Source organism: Doryrhamphus excisus, chromosome 12 (assembly GCF_030265055.1).
Source record: "Doryrhamphus excisus isolate RoL2022-K1 chromosome 12, RoL_Dexc_1.0, whole genome shotgun sequence".
In the NCBI taxonomy this organism is placed as follows: domain Eukaryota; kingdom Metazoa; phylum Chordata; class Actinopteri; order Syngnathiformes; family Syngnathidae; genus Doryrhamphus; species Doryrhamphus excisus.
In genome coordinates, this window is record NC_080477.1 from 16,821,346 (window position 1) to 16,847,619 (window position 26,274).

A 26,274-nucleotide genomic window follows, 5' to 3' on the forward strand; every position below is an offset into this window, starting at 1 on the left:
AATGAAAAGCTGCAAGTTCCTTTTGCTGAGTCCAAAATGCAGAAAATTATAAAAGCCTTAAGGCTTTCAATTGGTTTACACAGGAGACTTTTCGGTCAAAGTCACTTGACGCAACAAAAAGGTCATTGTGGCTACACAACCAGAAGATGGCAGCGTCACTAGTACTTTTCACAGTGATGCATTATAGTTGGCTTCAATATGGTGTCATCAAAAGCTATAACATTAGGTTTGCCTCATGTGATCCTGCCTTTGTACATTAAGCGTGGTAGTTTATCAGAACATTCAAGGAGTCAACATCATCTTTAAGGGGTCTCCAAACTAGGATGCATGGGCCACTTCCATTTTTTGCACTAAAGATGCTAAACAATAGAATGTTTTAGTTTTTACATCTGTGTTTGGTTTCATAGGTGACAAAGCTAATTATTGTGATATGTAATAATATATATAATTGAATGGCAGAGGTGGGGAAAAAGTCAATGTTTTGCGAGTCGCATGTCAAGACAAGTCTGAAGTCATTGGCACAAGTCGTATGTGAAGTTTTTGCATTTGAACAATGTAACGATGTAACCAGAGAACTACTGCATATAAAGAGTTGGTTTTACATTGACGTAAATGCTTGCAGAACCACCGGTAGAAAACAGAATTCCAACATGTTTGAACGTGCTATCCAATAAATATTATCTGCTGTTGCTGTGATTGAATATGCATTCAGCCTTCTTGGATTTCAGCTAAATCCCCAAGAGTGGCTTTATACTACTCAGACCGGTTCATCAGGGACAAAAAGTAGGGGAGGAAGTGTTATTGAATAGAGAGAAAGAGTAAGTCTTACATTTACCAACATACTAGAATAGATAGGGTGTGTCAGAGACAAAACATTGAATTCTGGGCTGAGAATGCAGTAAAATGGTACAATTATAGCTGGATTTGCAGGCTTATTACTTGGAGGGGTATTACTTGGAATAAACAGAAGGGAAAACATGTAGAACAATGGTCAATATCCAATGGATGGGTATATAAAAAGTATAAATAAAGACAAATAATTATTAATTTAAAAATAGTAATAGTAATGGTTTAATTTCATTTGAACATGCAGCAGGTTACAATTGAGTGCATCACATAATCAGTAAAACTAACATAAATAAGACAATAGTTTTGCAGAAAATAGTTGAACTGAACTGAATAAAATTATCAATATAATTACTTTTTCAGTGACAGAAGGTGTTAGTTTCCCTCCAGGGACTTTTGCAAACTGCCAGAATTCCTTGTGTATGCCTCATGGAAGTTACCGCTGCTCTTTGTCGGGCTACTTCCTGATTAAACAACACTGACCAATCATATTACAGTATACGCCTCATAGTCCCGCCCTTACCTTTGCAAAACAGCCAATAGGAAGAAGTCTTCGGAGACTGGAGTTGCACAGGGGGCCGAGTCACACAGGTAACTGAAAAAAAAAAAAACTCCAGTAGGACTTGTTATGGAGTTGGTGTGAAAGAAAGACGGATTTCCACCCTTCTTTACCAGTCTAACCAGTATCTCTGGATAGAATTCTGTCAAGTACAGCAACAGGTAGAGTGACTGGTCGCAAACTCCTTCGTGGCTCCCTTTGAAAATAATCTCCCCTTCTTTTTTTCTCTCTCTCAATTGTTCGCTCCTCTTATCACTTGGAAAAAGGTGAACCCTAGTGTTATTTTTATTTTAATCTTTGCTTTAATTGTAGTTTTTACCCTTGTGGTCCCTGATGGCTTCGCACAGTGATACTCTGGTGGTGTTCTTTGGGGCAACAGCTGGTGCAAATGGGGGTAAACTGGGTTCGGATGAGAGGGAAATAATTCTCTTGGTGTGGCAAATTGTGGACCTACGTGAGAAAAAGGTATGAATTGTTCGTTCGTACGGTTTCTTGTGTGTTTTTTTATTCATTTGGTTTAACGTCTGTGCTGCTGTTGTGTTGACATTTGAAAGCAACACGGTGTGTGCTAATGCTAGCTCGTTAGCTCAGCCCCTCGCCAGGTGTGCGGCTAAAAGGTGTTTTCTTTCTCCGTCATTTGGGAAATAAACACACCTTTTTGGTTTGTCATGTCAATACGACAACGTTACTGTTATTTATGACGGAATGTCCGTTTTTTTCGTATTGAGCTTGTGCACCATACGACGCTAATCCCTTGTCCCATCCAGGTGGGCAAACTTCACAGATGTCTTGTCAAGCCAGACACTTTGGAACTGACAGACCAGTGCAAAGAAGACACGGGCCTCACTACGGAGGACATCATCAATGCAGAGCCCCTGGATAAAGTTCTCCAACAGGTGAGCCCATTTCATGAGGTGCGGATTATTTGCAATAACCAGCATCTGGTAACACAGCAGCATACAGTCATGCATTTTAACTTTAAAAGCTCAATATTATCCAGGGCAGTGTTTTAAGGGACGGTTTAGCGTTCTTAACAATTGTAAAAGTGCACTGCTTTAACTTTTGAAACATAATTCTATCATCAAGCTGGGGAAAATGCATTATAAGTAGTAATATGTTAAAACAATAAACAATGCCGAACGTGGACGTAATTAAAACCCCTGTCAAAGATGCAGTCCTCGTATATGAACTATCACACAAGTATAAAATAGTTTAAAAATCAAAAGAACAAAAATTCTACCTTTTTAAATGGGACCTATGGATTTGCGGATTCCGACCCAAACAATCTGTTTACTTTATTGCACCCCCGACCCGCCTCCAAGCATGTCCACTTTACTGTCATTGGTCACACTCCCAAGAGCTCCCAAGGACTTCAGAATATGTAGGTCCGTGTTTACTGAGTGCTTGCAGCCCACACAATGAAGTCCGGATTGCACTGACGTCACAAAATTCGGTGAAATGTCTTAAAAACTGTCTGAAACCGAGCATTCAGAACCATCCCAAACGTCTTTCATGGCTGACTTTCAAATGCGCAAACCTCATTATGTGAAATGTTGGCATTGTTTAACACAAGAATACAACACTCTTAACTAAATTTATTGGTCAGAAAATGTGAAAATTCATAACAGGTCCCCTTTAACATCATCAACATGCATCCTTAAACTTCTGTTAAATGCTATATAAAAGTAAAAGCTAACTAGCAAACAAGTTTTTGCACCGGACTCTCAGATGATAAGCCTGATAAATGTGATCATTACGACTGAGTTGTATTTTTGATACAGTAGAATCAAATGGTAACATTTGAGGCAAACAACTAGCATTACTGGCAAATATTAGCATTCAACCACCTGTACCATAGCCTCATGCAATATGCTGACATCATTCATGAGGATAGGAAAGCCCCGAAAATTACTGTGACATTTAAGACACGCATTCTGGAATTTTAGCAATATTCGGGAAGCTTGTCCAGCCATGTTTTGGGCACAGATCTTAAGCTGTAATGTAAGAAATGTGAATCTCCTCAGTGACCTTTCATTGAGGGAGCGATGTACCGGCTGTTCAACTGTTCTGACAGTGCAGAGAAATTCAGCAGCTAGTTTCGCCCCAAGGTTGTAGAGATTAAGACTAGTCGCAGGTCCGGTCTTGTCTTGACGCATGCTGCAGACATCTGGAAGGTGGGTTGTTGTGACCGCACCTCTGTTTTATACTGGAGGACAGACAAAGAGGGGAGAGAGTGGGCTTTAAAAGAATGGTATTTTGATTACAATTTACTGGTGTTTCTCCTCAGTCAGTATGTGTGTTTAGCCAATAGTGCTTATGTTGTCAAACATGTTTTTCAAGCAACCTTGCAAGAGTTTGTTTGCACAGGGTGCACCTTTCCCCACCCCTCCATTAGTGTTTCTTCTCACGAGCACACCGTCTTAGCCTTTTATGCGTGCGCCACTCTGCATTCTTGCTCTGGAACAGTTAAAGTTTCATGAATGTTTGGGCTCACCTGTGAAGTTGTGCCTTCCAAACAGGCCTGGTTAAGGCTCCAGCATAGGTTAGTTTGTGTGCTGAACCTTCAAATATTAACCCAAGCAATCAGTTGGTTCTTTTCATTCCTTTGTGTCACCCATTACTCTCTTGCTATCTTTCCCTTCACAGCTTGTTTTTTAACCCTGTTTCTCAAAGGAAACACTTACAGATGCAACAATGAATCCATAAATTGATAGTTAATCAATTACTCAATTAATCAGCAACTATTTTGGTAATCGATAAATCATTTTTTGATTTAAATATGTAAACATCCTCTGATTTCAGCCTCTCAAATGTGAATAGTGAAAAATGCTAAAGTTGAAGTTGTGTAAAAACAGCTTTCATTTTGGGTGTCCTGACAATCTTATCAGTTATTTAGTCTGCTAATGTACGTACATACTGCGTTGTTGCATTCTGATGACAATAGTGTGTTTGTTTTACAGGTAAAATGCTTTATAGCAAAGTATTTCATAAAGGTCGCCACAAATAACACGTTTTGAAATGTAAATCTGTCTTTTTACAGCCACAGCTGTAGTCATTGGTGTACATTGGATTTTTTTATCACTTGTTTTTGTCTCTCATCTGATAACAATGGCTCACAAAATAAAACATGTTGTCACAAAACCCACCCTAATTAATGCATTTTAATGATGGTTTTCATTGAAATCAGAATAATTTTTAGTTTAGCCTCCTGACTTAGAAGGACACCAACCAGATCTTTTGTCAGGCATCTGCTCAAAATATGAACTTTATTATCCAAGGTGACAACTAACAACACAGCTTGTTTTCAAAAACAATTAAATTGCGGGTGGGCGGCCTGAAGCGGAAGTAAGTGATTGAAAGACAGTCCTGGCAGCCAATGGCTATACATGTTTAGAATCTGTTGTTAACAATTATGTGATGAGGCAACAGATGGTGATATGTAGTAAAGATGGTGCTAAATTATCAGTTTGGGATATTATTTGTGCGTCATGACTTGTATAGTATATAGCGCTATAATCGCCTACTTCTAGGGAACACGCCTGCAATGACGTGAGCTGATGGTGTCTTGTTGTTGACTCATGTGGTGTGTCATACACTCGCCTTGTCATTGTTGCCAAAATGAATCACCCCATTCACTTTCAATCAGTACAAACAAGAAGATTATCTTCCTACCGCAATATTCAAATAATGTAGCCTGGGTCCTGACCGATTTATTATTAATTTTTCTTGTCAAGGTGAGATGCATTGTGCTATGACATTTTAATGTCAGTTCGTCTCTGGTGGAAGCAAAGTGCTGTAGCGTTACTCGCGTTTGGATGTTGAACTTGGTCTCCTGTCAATTTAGTCTGTACTCTAACCACAATGTGGGCTTGTAAGGTTTGTACTTGAAGGTAAACATTCATATCTCAAGTAATCTATTTACTCTTTGCGATGTTGAAGAGTAATGCTCTTTACACAGCATACTTTTGACCGTATTCTCAAGTTTAATGCACCCACAGATTGGGATACCATCGTCCCAGGCCATTAAATTTTCGGCGTCATATATCAGTATAATGTGGCAAGGCTTGACGTGCTTAATCAAGCTTTAAACCTGACAGTACTCACCATCGACAGGGGCTGGCTCTTTTCTCGTAGACTGGGACTTTTTGCCATTTCGTGGGACTTTCTCACGCTTAGCAAATGTGTCAAACAGCAGTGGATGTTTCCGGAAGCTGTGGTGTTGCGAAAATCCTTCTTTAAATGTGCAATGAGGTTGGTTGTATTTGACTTCCCTACTTTCTACATATGTGCCACCAGGAGAAACTTGTGAATGACAAACTTTATACTCCCTTTGTGGACTTTAATCACTCATCATCACTCCTACTCTTAGCTAAACATGCTAGTAGATGCTATTGTTGTGATCACATGGGTTCTGCATGATGAATAGAAGACTGGAAAGGACTGTTTGTAATACGTTCAGTTGCAGTGTTAACATGCGCTATTTTTTTAGATGCCGGTAAAAACTTAGCGGCTTACTTGCCACTCCCTGATGAAGCTCTTATCGGAGTTTGTGGCGGCCACCAGCACCACCCTTCCTCACCTCTGCATGCAAACACTCCAGTGGGCGAGTGCGTTCAGATAGGACCATGTTCAAAGGCTACTTCCTCCCCTTCGTCTGTGAAAATACCTTGTAAGGTAAAGTCAGAAGTAGAGGGAAAAGGTGTTAGGGTAAAATCTTTGTCTGGTTTATTGGTGGGTTGTACCCACTGTAAATTATACACGTCTTATTTCAGCATAAGTCTTCTCAAGGAGGCAGGGCTTTGTGACCTTGTCTGTCTCCCACGCTGCAGTCGGTTCAAGAATTGAACACATTTGCTCATTTGTTTGAACAAATAAGAGTTGGGCGTGTCACCGCTTTCACTGTAACATTTGCTTTTGTCTTGCAACCAACTTTAGTAATTGGGCAAGGCAATTCACATTTTTATCTCATCTTGCGGTCCAATCTAGCCAAAACCATTTGCATTTGATGTTACCCCATGAACACCCTCTCCTCATCTGTCAGCAGCTGTTTGCCTTTGCCTCATGGCCCTGCTTTTTCTCTACTGCCAAACGGGCCCAAACACGCACCTGTAATACTCGCTGTGGGTGATTATCACTCATACATAGCCGGTGGCCATGTGAAACTTCTGCCTCTGTCAGACAGTTTCACCAAGTCTAATTTATGTATTTGCGGGGGCGGGCATATCTTTTTGAAATGCCCTGTGGGATGACGACAAGATGGTCTTGCACTTTGATTATTCAACAATACAACTGTATCAAAAATATGCCTTAATTAATTGACGGTACTAATTTAAAGGTCTCCTCTTTATGTAAATGTACTTTTTAATAGCATTCCAACAGTAATATGTAACTAGAGCCTGTTTCCAAATATGATGAGGAATCTTCCACACTTGTTTGCTCCAGTTGTGAGAGAGGCGCTGAAGTGTTCACTTTTTTGAAGTTGAGGGTTTTTATGACATCATGGACATGGACATGAAGGCCTCCTCTGACCCGTGTCAGAAGTGGATAAAGTGCACAACGGCTCCTTCTTGAGACAGGCGTGAACAAACCCATTAACACACAGCAGCGTGTTGCCAGTAGGGTTGCTAAAGGCACTTTTAGATCACTGTCTAAAATCTAGCATATAGGTCCCAATGCACTTGACTACTGAGACAAACTTGAAACAGTCAAAAACAGCATAGTGTTGTACCCTTCACAGTAATCATTATAGTGGTTTTCGTTTGCAGTGATTTGGATTCATATACAGTAGCTTTAAATAAAGTAAAGAAATTTTAATAATTTATAGACCACTGCATCACCACTAATGATTAATGGTAGACTATTAATTCAAATTAATTTTTGTTTTTGTACATAGTCCTTTTGTATTGGATCTCACAGGAATCATGAGGACATACTGTTTCTGTCAAAAGTGCTCAAAAACATTGGCACTCGGGGTAATTGCATAAAAAAAATGAACAATGCAGTTGACACACCTGTTTATGTTGGTATTTAAGTGAAGTGCTTTGACACACAAGTGCATGGAGTTGACACAACACACGGGGCGGTGCTCATTGCATGTGCTTAAGTCATCATGCATGGGGGATGCTGGTGTTCAGGATTTGGATGGGTGTTGGCGCCACTTAAACAAGGCTGGTTGGACTTGTACGGCATCTTGAAGTGTGATCTTTCCCCTCCCACTCCCACTCGACAAACACTAAAACCTGTCAGACAAGTACACACACAATCCAAACATCAAACATAGCACTACCTTCACTTGTCTGCCCTTCAGTTTTACGTCTATTTAATTCTCACTTTCCGCTTTGTCAGTACTGTTTGCACAAGAGTTGAACCCTATTCAAGCCCTTTTAACATTTGTGTAACAAAACATGGTCAGTCAATTCCCACTAGGATACACTTGACTTCCACTACACTTGCACAATCGTATTGGTGCTGCATGCAAATGTTTTTTTTTTTAAACGATAATGATCAGTTTTCATCACAATGTGTGGAAGGTCTAACAATGCACACTTTCTTCTGTGCTTTGTTGTGCAGTTCCAGCAGTCTGTGGCATCGGAATTGAAGTGTCTCGAGAGGAGCTCTTACACTCTTTGTGTCAACAGCCCCCATATTATCCGGCAGGCCCTCCATCCCGAGGCTTCTAAGAAGGTACTCACTAGCTTTTGTTAATAAACCAAAATCACAAATTAAAATCGAGACAAAAATGCTTTTGTGATGACTGCATGCACCAAGAGTTTTTTCCTTTCACTTCCTTGTAGCGTGAAAGAAACTGTTAGGCAAAACATGATGCAGAATATCTTGAATGCAAACATACACTGTACAGGAAATAAGACTTTTGTGCATTATTATTATTATTATTACTACCCTATATTGCCGAATGTATTGTGCCCTCAAGAATATACTTCCTTTTTATTACCTTTTTTTGATCATCCGTTGATGCAACACTACGTCTAATGCTTTTGCTTCCTCCGTCTCAGAATCTCGTTCTTCCCGAGTGTTTCTTCTCCTTTGTGGATGTGACAAAGGAGTTTGAGAAATGCTGCCCGAGTGCCGGCCCTGCAAACAAGCTGGAGCTTTCCACAATGTTAGAACGTATCCTTTTTGAGGGAATGGAAAGAAAACTCATTTTACTCACTCTTATGGTCTATGAGTGAAATAAAAACCAACAAAACGGTTGACCGTCTTTAACTGGGATGCAGATGTGGGTCTACCTGCAGTGACAGAGCTGACAGGAGTAAGGGAGGTGCAGAGCATGGCGCAGCTCATCCTCTGCATCCTGGCTGAGCCTTACAGTAAGCAAACACCCGTCTTGGCACCTCACACTGACCGAATGATGGCGCTGTTTTGGGGTGCAACTCTGGGGATCCACAAGCAAACATGTTCTAAAAGACACCTGTCCTATGACAGCATCATCAGAATGACATCTACAATATATAGCTTTATATAGAGCTTAAAAAGCTATTAAACCACTTTAACCACCTGATGGCCTGTGGCCTGCAACCTGTCTTGCTTGTTTTGACAGAACTAGCTCAACCTGAACATCTATCAAGAATATGCACTTGTTTGTTGAACTGTAATATTTCTGTGCATGTTCCATAAAGCAGCCTTTGCCTGACTGCAACTACACATGTGAATAGACACACCTTTAGAGAATAGATTATTTTGATGTACAGTAATGCATTTCATGGTACAATTCTACTTGTTTTTACTCCTTTCAGATCACATTTTTTCCTCCGTGGAGACAGTGAAGTACAAGTTTGATTCTGGCACATGGTACGTATGAGACATAAACATTTAGTTTCTGCCGACACTCTTATGTGTAATTACTGAGATGGGCTTATAGTGTTGATTACTGCTGAAACACTAGGAGACCCGTGTCCACAGCCAAAGAATCACTTGGCAGTCTTCATAATTCAAACAGACAACTTTACTGTATAACAGGCACAACATGACAAGTGTCATATAAAACAGGTTAAACAATGTGTTGGTTTAGTCATGGTTTAATAAAAATATGTCTTTTCAATACAGTATGTTGCTGCAAAGTAGAGTTAAAGATGTCAGGGGGACTGTCAATGAAAGAAATCATGTGTTTGCATAGTATTGTGTTGAGTTTCCATGCATTGTTTTCACACAGCAGTAAGACTGAGCCGGTGGACAGCGAGACGGTCATCAGAGCACGAGGACTTCCATGGCAGTCTTCAGACCAAGACATCGCTCGCTTTTTTAAAGGCCTCAATATCGCCAAGTATGTTGCACTTTATGGACATTTTTAAAGCAAAGTTCAGTGGAACCTTGGTTTTTGTCATTCATTTGCTCCGAGAGGCCAGAAGAAACCAAAAGTTATGAAATTTGAGTCCATTTTTCCTCCTTTCCTGGAAATATTGTAAATCTCATTTATCTGTTCCATAAACCCAAAAGTATCAAAACCAAAACTATTTTATAGAGAATAGTTACAGTCTATACAAGTAGAACACAATGCAAAATAATTCTAATGAATGGGTGGAACTTTTCACTGATGCAAACTTCCTGGCGAGATCAAATTGCTTTATTTTCTTATCTTTTTTTTAGTCAAATTACTGGCAATCACGACTTTCTTTGGCTTCATGGCGGGTTATTCAGCAGTTGCACTCACTGAATAATACAGCACATGCAAACAGACTACTTTAAATTGCAATGTTGTGTACAAACCGAGACAAGATTTTAGTGAACATTTTTGACAAACGAAAAATTGTAAGAAAACCAAAGTTTGACTGTTCTTTTTCAAAAGAGGAGAACATCTCTGAGTTGGAAGTTTCTATGTAATAGATTCTGACAGTTTTAAGGATGATTAAATCATTTGTTTCAGGGGGGGCGTGGCCTTGTGCCTTAATGCTCAGGGCAGGAGGAATGGCGAGGCCTTGGTTCGCTTCATCAACTCTGAGCATAGAGACCTGGCACTGGAGCGCCACAAGCACCACATGGGCACCCGCTACATTGAGGTCAGCTTGCGACTTTGATATGCGGTTTTGTGTTTACATTATGGAATGTGGAAAAGGAATGTGCCATTCCTTTAACAAGCTGTCTGAGGCTGTGAAATTGCCCCTAACGAAATGAGCCTAAAATTTACTGCAGGGTTGGATCACTGTAAAAAGTGAAACTTCAGCGTCTTTTCTTTATAGATTCCTCCAGGCCTGATTAGCTGAAGCTTTGCCGTGAGGTACAATCGAAGACCGTCTAGTAGCAGTACAGAGATGAAGGCGTTTCATCGGCCTGTAATGGCCTGACAACTTAATAAGACACTTTGATGTTCGTCTTTGCAACCGCCCCATTCCATCGGGGTTTCAAAAGTAGCTGTTCTTTTAAAAACAATGTACACACAGTCCGGCAGAACAGATACAGATCAGTACTATTTTATATTGTTTTTGGAAGAGTGATGTGTGTATTGTGCATAAGAAGCTAGTCCTCATTAAACGCCTTATTTTCTGCACTGACATTTTAAGTATGAAATATAAATGTAAATATAAAACCTATAAAACACAGTTGACTCACAAAGATGGGCTTCCACTGTGGGCTGTATTCAAACATTAAGAGTTGTCTCACAATAATGTATTTGTGGTGGTCTCACCAGCGTAGGGCCCCTCTCATAGCATCCTGACAGGCTGCTGACAGGTCAGCTTGGTCCTCTGTTGACGAAGACATGTTCATGGTCTCATGTTGGCTGGGGATGCTGCAACACCGAGACAAGGTTCACTGTCATTCTCTGTTCTTGGGTTCTTTAACTCTGACTAGCTGACATTCGATGCACCTGCTCTTTGAGAACGTTTGGGTTTTTTTCCTTTTGGATTTTTAGTCTGAAGCGTGGCATTGTCAGGATTTTTTTAGCAGCGGGATATCCCTCAGCAGAGTAGAACTTCTGTGTCTCTGCCTGTCAGGTGTTGAGGTGTAAGATGATTCTGGGAGACAAAAAAAAGAGGTGGTTCTTCGTCACTTTGTGGGATACTGGACTTTAATATTTAAGAGCAAAGCTCATTGATGGCTGTGGATATGATTGTCTTAAAAGTTTTAGGCTAAACCCTGCTTACTCTCGTCTTCCCAGGTCTACAAAGCCACTGGAGAGGAATTCCTCAAGATTGCTGGAGGTCAGATTTCAATTTTTCCTCCTCTTCTTGCTCTGTGCATGAGGAGTTTTTGTGAAAAGCTTTCTGTTTTGGTGCAACGGACTTCTGTTTCATGACTTTTTTTTTTTTTTTTCCTATGAGGAAACACAAGGCCCTTCCACACATCTCTAAAAGAGCAACCTTTTTAGTGTCTGTAATGGAAGGTTTTTTCTTGTGCTCTCTCTCCTGTTACCTGTGTGCCTGCCTCATCCCAGTGATCTCCAGCAGCTTATCTTGAACCCATAAAAGATGCTTTGTGAGAAGCTAAGCCCCCCCCTCCCACCCAACACTACTCCTCACCTGCCTTTTCGTCTCTCTAGCTGACGCCCGCTGCAAAGTAGCGTGCAGTGCTGATACAAAGGGGGTGTGAAGAGACAAAGCCAGGGACGAGGGCCTCTGGTCCATGGTGCAGGAGTTACACACAACAGAGATAGAAAAAGAAACCTGCAGTGTGACTGTGGACTTTGATCAGAATGGGATCCAATCGATCAGGACTGACATCACTTTGGACTTGCACTAAATTGTTCAAACAGGCCGGACAAAACAATTTAACAAAGGAAATGAAAACAGTTCATTTAAAAATATCCAAACGTAAGGTTAGACCTCAAGTGCACCCATTAAAAATATTATTGTTATTTTAGGACGACCCACTATATTTTAGAGACGATCCAGTTGGCACCTACTTTGTAATGTGCTTTACTTCCCCCTACAGGACTGGAGTGGAACAATTTTCTAGCGTTCTGTTATTGAGTCCAGTTGCCATTTTCTTTCCTCCGACACAGGTACATCTAATGAGGTGACCCAGTTCCTATCCAAAGAGAACCAGGTGATCATTCGCATGCGGGGGCTGCCATTCACCGCCACCCCCCAAGAAGTTCTGGACTTCCTCGGCCCAGAGAGCCCAGTCACAGACGGCGCAGAGGGGCTTCTGTTTGTCAAGTACCCTGATGGACGGCCCACTGGTGACGCATTTGTGCTCTTCTCCTGTGACGAGTACGCCCAGAATGCCATGAAGAAGCATAGGCAGATCCTGGGCAAGCGCTACATTGAACTTTTTCGCAGCACTGCAGCCGAGGTCCAACAAGTGAGTTGGAGAAGTCTCAACATGGCCACGTCATCAGATCATTTATACCAGTTGTTTTGGGTCGAAGTTGCCGGGTATGTACTGTTGTACCTACTGATGTTCATCTGTTCCTTGCCAGGTGCTGAACCGCTACTTGTCCACCCCTCTGATATCCACGCTGCCCCCCTCGCCCATTGTCCCCGTCCTTGCCACGCCTCCCTACCTCCCGACGGCCAGCAACACTCGCGATTGCGTCCGCCTCCGTGGCCTGCCTTACACAGCAGGCATCGAAGACATCCTGGAGTTCATGGGTGAGCACACAGCTGACATCAAACCCCACGGAGTCCACATGGTCCTCAACCAGCAGGTGAGATAAACCGATGGGCCTCAGGGTCGACGGTCCAAGGTTTTTAGAGGAATGCTAAAATTCTCGTTTTCGTCTGCAGGGCAGGCCGTCAGGAGACGCATTCATCCAGATGAAGTCACCAGATAAGGCCTTCATGGTCGCACAAAAGTGCCACAAGAAGACCATGAAGGACCGATATGTGGAGGTGTTCCAGTGCTCCACAGAGGAGATGAGTATTGTCCTGATGGGAGGAACCTTGAACCGCAGCGGCCTTTCACCACCTCCCTGCAAACTCCCCTGTAAGTTCATTTGACTCACCCTTCTTTATACATTACACGTCTTTATACATTTTTTTTTTCAACCATACCGCTTGCTTCCGAATAGATTTACATTTTTTTTTTACATTTTTGGTGCACACAGGGCGGCCACAAGGTGGCAGAAGTACATTTTATAAGAGCTTTGCGTGCATCTCTCTCATAGAAATACATGCTGTGCAGCAACCAGGAGGTGAAAAGGCATTTGTAGCGCATTGGGGGATACATATGGAAGGGAAATTTTAATGCATGCATGCACACAGTTAATTTGCAAATGGTTCATAGTGTTATTTGTAAAAAAAATAATAATAATTAAAAAAAATATATATATATATATATACATTTTCATGTAAAACAACAAAATATCTTAAATAAAATTAGTGTCAGTGAAAGTTGAATACTTGAAATGTACCTTTAAAAAAATAAACAAAAAACTGATATTTTATTACAATTATGTGACTATGATTTGAATAATGAGAGCTAAAGTAATTCCAACACTTGATGTGATTTCTACAACACAGATGAATCTGTTTGGAACGGGGATGCCAGTTTTGTGAAAGGCTGCACTTTGCTCTTTGCTCTTTCCTTTCTATCTATGGAGATTAGATTGTCAGCCAGGGGAGCACCTTTTGTCTTTCTCTTCTACCTTTGTTTTTGGGAATGAGTGCTTACATGTTAACGGTAGTCTTATTTTTGAAATAAATAAGGGAAAACTAAAATGTTCTGAAAAGTCGACCAGTGTCATTTGAGTGTTCCCTCCCTTCTTGGTCAATCATAGCCTCACGCTGATAGAGGCTGTTTGTATGTAAATACGTTCATGCTGCCATTTAGCTTTGTTTATTTTGCCTGAATGACAGTCTGAAGGACAGTGGCAGCTTTGGAACTAAAATACCTGCCTTGCACAAAAGCTTTATGATGTAACAAACTTCCTCTTTGGGATAGCAATTTTTTATATAGTCTGTCAGGCACCTAAAACATCCTGCATTAAAAAATGGGTCAGTTTATGATTTTTCATGTATAACTTTTATAGACGTGTCATTCTTTTCTTCCAGGTTTATCTCCACCCACAGCCTATGCCGCCTACCCCACTCCTCCTGCTATCCTGTCCGAGGCCGCCCTCTACCAGCCCCCCTTGCTAGCCACTCCTAGACCTCATCAGGCCACACATACCCCCGCTTTGGCATATTACCCCCCTCAACCTCACTTGTATATGAACATGAACTACACGGCTTACTATCCCAGGTTTGTGCATTATCATCTGTTGCCTCTTATAATGGATAGTTAATACTTATTTTAGATCACTAAGGTGTATTTCTACAAAGATTTAAAGTTAAATATTCTTAGGTTGGAGGGACTACTTCCTGCAAACTAGTTGAGACTGAATCAACAGCACCCTCTGCTGGTTGCTATCAAGTTGTGCACATCAAAACTTTGTATGTCCCTCTAACAGCAGCCAGAATATGAAATAACTTATAACCTGTCTGGTCCCCCTCCCCCCCCAGCCCACCAGTATCCCCCTCCACAGTCGGCTACTTCACATCCCCGCAAGCAGTGGCGGCAGCAGTCGCAGCCCAACCCCACCCGGCAGCAGCAGCTGCAGCAGCAGCCGCCTCCTCAGTGCTCCCCCAACCTGGTGCTCTGGTGCGGATGCAGGGCCTTCCCTACAACACTGGCGTCAAGGACATCCTCAGCTTTTTCCAGGGATACCAGGTCCGTACCTCCTGCACCCACACAGACGCCCACATGTCCATGATTAAATAGAAGCAGGAAATATACAATTATTTATTTTAGTTTGGATGCAACATCATGATGACTATTTTCTACCTTAGCTATCATTCCTGACTGGCCAACACCGCTTTTCATGTGTTACTGTAATGCTCATTTAAGACACACACGTGTGGTCTCTCTGCTCCCCATAATGCATTGCTGCCAGGCCACATTATGCAGAACTCGCTGAGACAGGTATGGACGCCATTCATAAAGAGGGGGGGAGTGAAATTTAAGGTGGCGGGGATTTGCTGTGGTCTGTTTACTCTCATTTAGTGTGTGTGTGTGTGTGTGTGTGTGTGTGTGACTGCTAGTAGAGGTGGGCGGGCAGGATTTATTGGTGAATGATCCAAAGTCCAAATCAAATATCCAAGAACTTTTTTTGTTTTTCGTATTTCTTGGTTTGTTTCCTTGATAAGTACATTTTGGAGACTCCAAATGCAGAATTTCTAAAAACCAAAAAACTGGTCTACAAATTATTGGACTGGATAAAAGTGGCTAAATCTCATTTCCATATTTGGATTAGATGATGTAAAAGTCAATTGATCACTGTGCTGATTAGCTAATGTATTCAAGATATTTAATGTTTTATATCAAATCTGTTTATACAATAGATTTAGGCATTTTTGCTTAAAAATATTAAGATATTTAAGTTAGATGTCAGTAAATAAGAAATATCTTAAGACATCATGGGATTGAATATCTTATGACACACAAGCTAAAGTATGACTTAAAACAACACAGTTCCCTTTATTATTCAGTAATAACATCCGGGTAATCTCCACTACTGAATCAGGTGACCAATCACAGCACACGGCTATGGTAGGTGATGGACCGCCAAACAAAGGGTGGCATGTCGAAGCTTGGGAAGGGGTGGAACATTCCCAGTTAGGCATTCATGACTGTACTGTACATTTAATTATTTTCTGTGGTGGGGGGGGGGCTTATTTTTTTTTTTGAAGGAATCACCAAATGAGTGAATTTGCGTGGCGGTGAATGCTGAACTATTAACTGTAAATGGTGTCCACTGAACATCGTGTCCTGTTTCGTTATTAGATGCAAGATTTTATTGAAGAAAATGTCCACCCCCTCACTGAAATGCTCTTGTCATAAGTCCCCAAATGAAGTTTCCAGTGCACGGTTTCATATCGTAAGCGTTTTTGTGCCTCATAGATATGGCAGCCATTTGCCTGACGTACTCATGTAAATACACCAATTGGCCATTAGGGGGCGCCCAGGCATCAGTCTGTGTATTATTGGACTCCAATGGACTCACGTGGAACCCTTTTAAGCATGATATTGTTGACGTCATTAGTCCTGTTGCTAAATGCTCACCACTAATGGCTACCTATGCCACATGTAGATTGCATCCCGGGTTTGTGTGATCTCTAGATCTTCCAGAACCTTCTTCCTAGTGTGTGTGTGTGTGTGTGTGTTGTGTATGTAAAGCAGCTGTGTCACTCTGATGGTTGGCTATCATGCTATGTGTAGTACACCCCTGACGATTACAACGGCGTGGTTCAGATGGGCGAACAGGCCAGGAGTCTCATTCAGCCCAAAGAATGGCTCTGTCTGTAGGGACTCACCCCGCAAGGTAAGAAAGAGGTCTTGCCCCCCCAATGAACTTACCCTGATTGGGGTCGTGGTGGTTCTGGGCTCTTTGATTTTAGCATGTCGGCCTGCATGTCTCCCCAACTACATCCTAACTTCCTGTCAGGAGAATGCTGATGCTGAATTCCTCTCTCAATGTTGTTGTTGCAACTACTGCTGCCCCCCCCTGCTGGCTATTTGCTAGAATGCAGCTTTTTTTTTTGCACCCACGCTTTGCTCTAAATCAGGGGTCTCAAACTCAATTTACCTAAGGGCCCAAACTAGTGTTCTGCGGGCCGCATGTTTGAGACCCCTGCTCTAAATACTCCTCATTTGGACATCATTGATTCAGATGCACCAATAATCATCCTATTTTCTCATATACTAGCCTTCTGTCTTGATTCATTGATTTGGGCACAAAATCCCTCATTTTGGGGGTGGGGGCAGAAAATGTAAATGCTTTGTAATGGGCGGCGCCATCTTGAAACATGAGACCTCCTCATCAAATCCTGTCCATCCTTATGAAATATAACAATATTTTAACATCAACATATGGCCAAACCCTAATATCTAGCTATCACATTGTCTCATGTACGCCTGTGACTCTCTGCTGTTGAGTCCGGATTCCGCACTCCCATGCTAGCGTTGCTCCACCTCGCAGCCTGCATCCTCTCGCTTTCACCTCCTGCTTTGGAATGTATTTGTTATTCATTTTGTGCGTCGTTAGCTGTGATGTTGCATGCAAACTAATTAACTAACTAATTAATTAATCCACGTGAGCGGCCACCTCTTATACTCATCCGGCCAATGAGTCCTCCATCCCCCCCCTCCTGTGGTCGTGCAGCTCCAGCCGGACGCCATCCTCATCTTGTACAACTTCAGCGGCCAGTGCAGCGGCGAGGCCTTGATCACCTTCCCCAGCGAGGAGATGGCGCGGCGGGCGGTGGCTGAGCGCTCCAACCACGCCTTCTACGGGCAGCAGGTCCACCTGCTCTTCTGCAACTGACCGACTCGCCTTTTCTTGGAAACCTCCGGCCGGCCTGGCCACGCCTATTTTCATGCTCTTTAGTTGGACTTCATGAAAGCGTCGTCTGGAGACGCTTGAGGCTGCTTACATCCTACCAAAGCATTTGTCCGCACTTGAACCTTTTTTTTTTTTTTTTACATTTTTTGTCAGTCTATAATAATCCTTTTTAGTGTATGCATGGACATGCACAATGTTGATGACTTTATGGGCCTGCAGGAGTACAGCAGACCCATCAAAGAGACGAGAGACGGAGGAAAAAACAAAAAAAGCCATAAGCAGCGAAGGGATTCATTTGACTTAACAGCTGAACTCGCCTTCCATTTGGACTCCAAACTTGAACAATCTCGTTCGTCCGGTCTTTGATCGAAGACAAGTGGCCTCCTGTGACAAACCCAGCGGGTATCTTTTTGTTGGTGGCATCACTAATGTGCCTACGCTGGCTCTCATTATTATTATTATTATTATTACTATTATTATTATTAGTATTGTTATTATGAAACCTCTGGCAGCAGAGGAGATATGTGTTTAGTTATTTTTTTGTCAAATGTAATATGTTATGTACCAATTTAGAATTGTGAATAAGAATTTAAACCATAAAAATAAAAAAATTGTTAATGAGGACTTTGGGTCTGTGTTGTTCCTCCAAAAGACCCGAGATCATCTTTGGGGACATTTTGGTTTTCAAGTCATTGCTCTTGTGTTGAATAATAAGAATATTTTTTATAAACTGGCATAGCTACATCATAAGGGACACATTTGTTCCTCCTGGAATAAAATGTCCTGTTGAAAATGACTTGCTTGAAACATTTACATTTTTGATTACTTGTTTTGTCCACCAGATGGCGCTACCTTTTCCCCTTGAAAGCATGCAGTAACATTTCACTATTTACACTGCTTTTTGTTGTAGTGCCATAATACTGAAAATATTTGTGTGTCTATATAGATGTTGTATAATGGTGTACATGTTTAAAAAAAAGTATTCACTAACGTTAATTTAAGCTTTTTCAAAACCATATGAGCCATGAAGACCACTAACTTGTGAATGTAGATTTCTACATTGGCCACTAGGTGTCAGTAACTGTTCGATGAGACCACCACCAAACCACCAGTCTTGAACAACTGGCTTTTAGTGCAGGTTAAAAATATTTCCCAATATTAATTATAACACGTTACTATTGCAACCGTAGCCCCCCAACAAGCTAAAACTCAACTCTGAACCCCCAACATCACTTCTGTCCTCCTTCGATTCTGCTCCACTATAAAGTAAGGTGTCTTAAACGTCTTATTTTCTGGGATAATAATCCACTATATTTGATAATACCAATATAAATAAAGTTAGAGGAAATAAAAGAACCAATAAAGAGGAGGTTGACTTTTGCGTTTTATTGACAGTCACTACCTTGGGAACTACAGCATGATGCAAGTCATTCCCTTTGACGAAATTTCCAAAAGCACTGCAGTCATTAACATTACAAAAAAAAAAAAAAAGAAAAGAAAACATATAAAATATACAACAGATGTCAATACAAGGCTTGGTAAACATCATCTAAACCTGCGTTTCCCTTTTCTTTATTTCTTTACAAAAGAGTTCATATACAGACGGGTAACACATGAAAGGAAAACAAAAAGAAAGAAGCTGCAAAAGGCCGTCAACATTTCCTGTTAGCTTTTGCCGTTATACGTATTTTTCTATTTCTACCACTTTTCGACTCATAGCGTATATGCCACCGACATTTTTTATGAGGAATGACATCCATTTCAAAAAGTATCAAAAATAGAGTTTGAGTGGAGTCTTTAGTAAAATGGGAACATGTGCGGTATTGTTCGCTCTTTGGTTGCTGGCAGAAGACGACGCTGGTGTTTTTTTGTTTGAGAATTGACTCGAGAAAAAGTCAACCAACAACTAAAAGTGATGTCCTGCCCAAAAACAGCACACACCGACAAGTTAAGGCATCCTATGTTTTTTTTGTTGAGTTTGCATAGCTGGCATGCACGTGTGCTTTTGTGGTTTAAAAAGTCGACTTTTGTCTACATTTGGTTCACACATGCACACACCACCCTGTGGGCTGTGGCTGTGGTCAACGCATCAGGTTAAAGATGAGCTTGTGAAGGCGTTAAGTCTGAGGAGGAGTGCATAGGGGCTTCATCATCTTAAGGCGGGGAAAAAAGCCGAGGGGAAAAATCCTTATTGGTGTTCAAGGAAAGCCTCAATCTTCACAGAAGTTTGCCTTTCATCATAGAAGACACGTGATATTCAAATGATGCAGATCCTTTTAGTTTAACAAGAAATATGATTCCAGTGAAAAATTAAGACAATAAAGTCAAAATTTACAACAAAGTTTTAGGGCCACCAGAAAACTAAACAAATAAAACAGAGATTAGCCATAAATGTGAGAGGAAAAAGTCAGAAATTTCTAAAAAGAAAAAACGTGCACAATTAAATTTATGAGAATAAAGTCATAAATGTATGAAAAAAAAGACGTAAATGTATAGGGAAAAAGTCGAGAAAAAAGTTGCAAATGTATGACGGGAAAAAGTCACAATTTTTGTAGAATGTTTAAATTTACAAGAAAAAAGTTGTACATTGAAATTTGAGGAAAAAGTTGTGAATGTACGAGAATAAAGTCGTAAATTTATGAGAATAAAGTCGTAAATGTACGAGAATAAAGTCGTGAATGTACGAGAAAAAGTCAGAATCTTAGGAGAATGGTTGTATATTTCCAAGAAAAACAGTCGAGAATCGAGAATCGAGTCGAGAATAAAGTTTTGAACGTACGAGAATGAAAATGTGAATGTACAAGAATAAACACGTAAATGTACGAGCAAAAAGTTGGAAATGTACAGGGGAAAAGTCAAGAAAAAAACTTATATTATAATATTTGTAAACTTACAAGAAAAGTCGTACATTAATATTTATGAGAAAAAGTTGTACAAATTACGAGAATAAAGTTGTACGTTTACGAAAATAATGTTGCACATTTACGAGAATAAAGTCATACGTTTACGAGAATAAAGTCGTACATTTACGAGACTAAAGTCAGACTTTTACAAGAAAAAGTCGTACGTTTACGAAAATAATGTCGCACATTTACGAGAATAAAGTCATACGTTTACAAGAATAAAGTCGTACATTTACGAGACTAAAGTCAGACTTTTACAAGAAAAAGTCGTACGTTTACGAAAATAATGTCGCACATTTATGAAAATAAAGTCATACGTTTACGAGAATGAAGTCGTACATTTACAAGATTAAAGTCAGACTTTTACAAGAAAAAGTCGTACATTTAAATTTACGAAATAAAGTCGGACGTTTACGAAAATAATGTCGCACATTTATGAGAATAAAGTCGTACATTTACGAGAATGAAGTCGTACATTTACGAGACTAAAGTCAGACTTTTACAAGAAAAAGTTGTACATTTAAATTTACGAAAATAAAGTTGTACATTTACGAGAATGAAGTCGTACGTTTACGAAAATAACATCGCACATTTATGAGAATAAAGTTGTACGTTTACGAAAATAATGTCGCACATTTATGAGAATAAAGTCGTACGTTTACAAGAATGAAGTTGTACATGTACGAGACTAAAGTCAAACTTTTACAAGAAAAAGTCGTACATTTCAATTTACGAAAATAAAGTCATACATTTACGAGAATAAAGTCATACTTTTATGAAAATAAAGTTGGAATTTTACCAGAAAAAGTTGTACATTTAAATTTACGAGAATAAAGTCGTGAATGTACGGGGAAAGAGACGTCGTAAATGTATGAAAAAAAAAAAGTCTGAATTTTAGGAGAATTTGTGTATGGGAATAAAGTCGTAAAATTACAAGAATAAAGTCGTAAATTCTCCCTTTTCCCTTACCCCGCCCCCTCCACATAGCCAAGTTGTTCCAGTTTCCAATGTGGCCCCAATACTCCGTGGTAGGTAGTTTGTGTTGAAGTGTGTATATATATATATATATATGTATGGGGTAATATGAATGAACGCTATCAGTAAAGCCAATAGTGTCTTCTACCAATAATTCAAAGTCACGTAAACACTGAGGCATCCTTTTTCCAAGTTTGGGATGTGGAAGATGATGTTGATCTGTGGACGTTGTTGTGTCGTACTTGTAGTACTTTCTTTCTCAAATGGACAAAGTTGGTATTGATAAGGCACACTAGGGAGGTTTATTTGGGGGGGGGGGTATTGCATTATTGCACATAGAGGTTGTCTCTTTAAAGGACTGGCGCAAGAATGGATAGGTGCTGCTACATGGTCATAATAATAATAATAATAATAGTAGTATTATGACTAATAAGGCAGTTATTTGTCTTCCCATCTGATGTAAGGAAGGGACACGGTCGGCGTCCTGAGACCTACTGTACACTGGATGCGGAATGTTGCAGGCTGGGTTCCAATAATTCCGGAACTAAATGATTTGTTGATTTGTAAAGGCTCTGATCAAGCAGGACTGTTTTGATTTTGGTATAAAGTCATATTTTGCTGATGTTTGCATTCTCAGGCAGCATTCTGTTGCATTATGGGACTTGAAGTACCCTGATGTTGTTGGAATTGTTCTTCTCCTTTTCATCAGTCCGGCTGAATGTCACTGTCTGCCGAAAGACAATTTCTGTCCCTTCCTTGACCTCTTGACCCCACTGCATCCACCACCAGCAAGACCTGGCTGGTCCATGGGGTTGGGGGGCTTAGCTACGACTGGCTGTGTGCTGTCTGGGTGGGGTCGTGGGTGTTGGGGGACTGGGACATGTCTCTGCCGATGATCTCGTTCACTGTAAGGAAAAACACAAAAGACACACAAACATGAGTGTAAAGCTGCAGTGCAGCTGCAGTACACTTGAGTGACCAGCAGAGGGCTGTATGGCGCTACGTTCGGGTCAAACCACCTTGGTTGAGCTTAAAAAAAATACACATTTTCAAGCTTTTACAAATTCCAGCTTTCTCTTAATATTACTAATTTATTCTAAAAAATAGTTTATGTTAGTAAAATTACTTTATTTTTCTTATGTATTAATTAAACATTTTTCTCATATGACTTTTTGTTGTAAGACTTCAAAATGTTTACTCAAATGTGTGACTACCATAAATTCTGATACTTTCTTCTTTTCTTTTTTCCTATCTCCTTTACATCAGAAATACTACAAATTATTTAAATACTAGTCGTGAGGTAACTATAGCGTTTTTTTTCACAAGCTATCCGTGCACTCACAACAAGCTTTTCAACCCATTTGTCGTTATATATGTACTGAATAACAATATGAAACTCGGACTCACTGAACACTAAACTCATCACACAGCAGCTTAATACTCAAAACAAATACCTGAGAAATATTCCATGCACTCACAACAAGCTTTTCAACCCATTTGTCGTTATATACGTACTGTGTAACAGTATAACAATATAAAACTCTGACTCACTGAGCACTAAACTCATCACACAGCAGCTTAATACTCAAAACAAATACCTGAGAAATATACAAAAAGTACCAGTATGAGTTTAAAATGAAAAAAAAACCATTCATCGGTACTGCATTGACGTCAGCCTCCCTCTGGGCTCCTCTGGTGGACAGAGGCAGCATTGCAGTACCATCCATTCATTTTCTATGCTGTTTATGCTTGAATGAAATGCTTTCCTTATAATCTATTTTTACACAAAATCTGGTAATATTCCATCTTTCTCTCTCGCAAATTTGTATTGTCTTTACTCTTGTAATTTTTGACACAATTTTCATAATTTAATTGTTATTGGACATTCTTGTAATATTCCAACATTTCGGCATTTTTTTGACATAAAATTCCATCTTTCTTCTGATATTTTGACTTTATTTGCAAAAAGAAAATGCAATAAATTGCCAAACTCTTCAACTGCTCCGATTGGCATAAAGAGGTCACATGGTTCCACTGTTTTGTACTCTAGTCAAGTAACCAAATATGGTTCCTTGCCTGCTAAACATCACCCAGTCATATTTGTATTTCCTGTCTGCATACGTGGAGTGTTTGTCTTCTTTACACGTTGTACTGTATTGTATGTATGTTACGTCTGCGTACGGTGCAGCCGGACCGACCGGTTTGGTTCGCGAACACGTGTTGGAGTGACAGACCAAACACGACTTATCTGTCACGACTGTCCACGTGTGCAAACCTGTGAGGGAACCCACACATTCTTTTGGTGTCACACACACACACACACACACAAACAAGCGTTTCTGCGGAATGAGGAATACAACCCCACAAACGCCTGGACGCCGCACGTGCATGTGAAAACATGCAACGTATTTGTCGACTTGGCCTTTACAAAAAGAGACAATGACGGACAGCAGTAGAGCATGATGAAAATGATAATGTGACAACAAATATCATGTCTGGGTGTTCAAAGTTTTACCATCGAGGGCCACATATTGAAGGGCCACTTTGATATTTGGATATGGCCTTTGTCTTTATTGGGACGAATGTGAGTTTTTGGGCCAAATCATGACTTGATCATGCTGGACGTTTCTCTGGCTAAATCCTTGGTAGAAAGGACCATGCTCGTTATGACCCCTGGGGTCCAGTACAGGTTATGCCTTCTCTTCTCTTTTGGGGCTTTTTGAAAATATGACTTAGGCCATTATTTGACTAGGGTGAAGATATGCTAGCAAGTTATATATTTCAAGAAAAAAAATATATTAACGTGATATAGGTGGGAAAGCGTGTTACTGATATGAACTTCAGTCGATGCTCTTTTTTTCCCTCGTTTTTTGCTGTTTTTTAATTTCATAAAATGTTGTATCTTTTTTCCAAAAACCATCTATTGTATCCTTATTTATTAATTGTTTAATTTATTTTTAAAAAATCTTTATTTTTTCTTTTAATTTTGTTTATTTGTTTCTAAAATGCATTTTTTCTTTATTTTATTTAAAACATTTTTTGTTTCTAAAAATCGTCATACATTTTTTAAATTTTATTTTTATCTTTACTTGTAAAATCTTCATACATTTTTTCTTTTATTTTCTTTTTTGTTTTTATTTCTGTGTCTAAACATTTTCATACATTTTTTCAATTAATCTTTTATCTATTACTTGATTCTTTCCAAAAATCTTCATGCATTTTTCTTTATTTTATTTTTAATTAGTTTTTTAAATTTCTGTTTCTAAAATGTTAATTTTTTTCTTTATTTCATTTTTTTATTTTTTTATTTCTTTTTCCAAAAATCTTCATACATTTTTTTTTAAACATTATGACGTTATTCCCATAAGATTATAACTTTTCCCCAACCTAATTTTGCCCCAAAATATAACAATATTATATATTTTCCCCAACCTCAATTTTCCCAAAAATATAACCTTCTTCTTTGTTTCTAACAATATTACAACTTTGAAAACATATTTTTCATTAACATTTAAACTTTCTGTGACTAAAATGTTCCTGCTAATATTACGACACCCCTACATTAACAAATGAACAAATTAATGAATGCATAAAAAAATTATATATATAATTATACAAAAATAGATGTATAAAACATACTAAATGTTGATACACAAATTGCTAATCCGTACAAATGAATGATTATTATCATACAATTAAGAAATGATATAATTATTAAAATATACAAAGGATTAAGCAACATGGATGTACATATTACATTGAAATACAAACGATGAGTTACTGCAATGCTCTAAGTCACATCAATAATTTGCCTGGTGTGTTTTTCACCTCCTTGTGCCTTTCTTGACGTGCACATGCTTCTTGTGTGTGGCCACCATCAGTCACATCATCCTGTTGGCGTGGGAGGCTCTTCCTTCCCCATGTCAACACGACCACACTCTCCGCTAACAACTGCTGAGCTAACAACGGTTGCTCCAGCTAACAACAACTATCTTGCGTTGTACACGACGACGCTCCTCAATCACGTCAAGTGAATTAAAAGAGCATCGGAAGTTGCTTGTAATTAAAGAACAACACAGAAGAAGTGGACGGAAGTGATGAAAAAGGTCACAGGGGGTGAGGGGGCAACAATTTGGTGTCTAAACAAAGGTGTGAGCCATGACACTGACATATGATTCACACTGTGTTCTGATAAAAATGCTCCTGACCACTTTTCCCTTGAACTGATGACATTTCTGTCTTAAAATGTAGAAAACTTAAAACCAAAAACATTGCAAAAATTGAAAAATTTGCACTAATTTTACAAGAATGAGGTCAAAATATTAAAAATAGAAAATGTTTTTTCTTTTTTTTTATGAGAATAATTTAATATGAGGGAAAAATAACATTTTACTAACAAAGTTGAAATATTGAAACATTGTGATGAGAAACATAACAAAGGTTGCTGAAAAAGTTATGAGAATAAAGTCAGAATTACCAGAAGAAAAAGAAGAAAATTGGAAAATGAAAAAAAAAAAAACAAAGTCAAAATATCAAGAGGAAGTCATATTTTAGGCTGCACGGCGGTCAAGTGGTTATGTCACATAGCTAGGAGACCCGAGTTCAATTTCACCCTCGGCCATCTGTGGAGTTTGCATGTTCTCCCCGTGCATGCGTGGGTTTTCTCCGGGTACTCCGGTTTCCTCCCACATTCCAAAAACATGCTAGGTTAATTG

General features: G+C 39.7%; 2 protein-coding genes across 5 annotated transcripts in view; one reads left to right on the forward strand and one right to left on the reverse strand.

The window, feature by feature from the left end:
* The first annotated feature begins 1,403 nt into the window (after positions 1 to 1,403).
* On the forward strand, positions 1,404 to 18,305 carry esrp2 (epithelial splicing regulatory protein 2). Of its 4 annotated transcripts, none has more exons than XM_058088493.1 (16): positions 1,404 to 1,566; positions 1,718 to 1,870; positions 2,173 to 2,301; positions 7,976 to 8,089; positions 8,419 to 8,533; positions 8,641 to 8,733; positions 9,160 to 9,214; positions 9,576 to 9,686; positions 10,287 to 10,419; positions 11,517 to 11,559; positions 12,360 to 12,661; positions 12,780 to 13,007; positions 13,087 to 13,285; positions 14,353 to 14,542; positions 14,803 to 15,010; positions 17,502 to 18,305. In XM_058088493.1, the coding sequence occupies exons 2-16, from the start codon at positions 1,739 to 1,741 to the stop codon at positions 17,661 to 17,663; spliced, it is 2,214 nt and encodes a 737-aa protein (XP_057944476.1). In that variant the 5' UTR covers positions 1,404 to 1,566; positions 1,718 to 1,738; the 3' UTR covers positions 17,664 to 18,305. The 4 variants fall into 4 exon arrangements, with proteins under 4 accessions (XP_057944476.1, XP_057944474.1, XP_057944475.1 ...); XM_058088491.1 differs by having other exon boundaries at positions 1,431 to 1,566; positions 1,672 to 1,870; XM_058088492.1 differs by adding an exon at positions 16,559 to 16,661 and having other exon boundaries at positions 1,440 to 1,870; positions 17,502 to 17,649.
* Positions 18,306 to 19,047: 742 nt separating this feature from the next.
* The window catches only part of nfatc3a (nuclear factor of activated T cells 3a), a 52,866-nt gene continuing 45,639 nt past the window's right edge, over positions 19,048 to 26,274 (reverse strand). Inside the window, exon 10 of the mRNA XM_058088489.1 lies at positions 19,048 to 22,464. Within this exon, the coding sequence (XP_057944472.1) occupies positions 22,385 to 22,464 (80 nt within the window). The 3' untranslated portion in view covers positions 19,048 to 22,384. The remainder of the gene's footprint in view (positions 22,465 to 26,274) is intronic.

Coding starts and splice junctions, on each gene's coding strand:
- esrp2 (XM_058088493.1), top strand. CDS start 1,739: ATGGCTTCGCACAGTGATACTCTGGTGGTGTTCTTTGGGGCAACAGCT. Junction 9,687..10,286: donor AAAGGCCTCAATATCGCCAA/GTATGTTGCACT, acceptor CATTTGTTTCAG/GGGGGGCGTGGCCTTGTGCC. Junction 10,420..11,516: donor TGGGCACCCGCTACATTGAG/GTCAGCTTGCGA, acceptor TCGTCTTCCCAG/GTCTACAAAGCCACTGGAGA.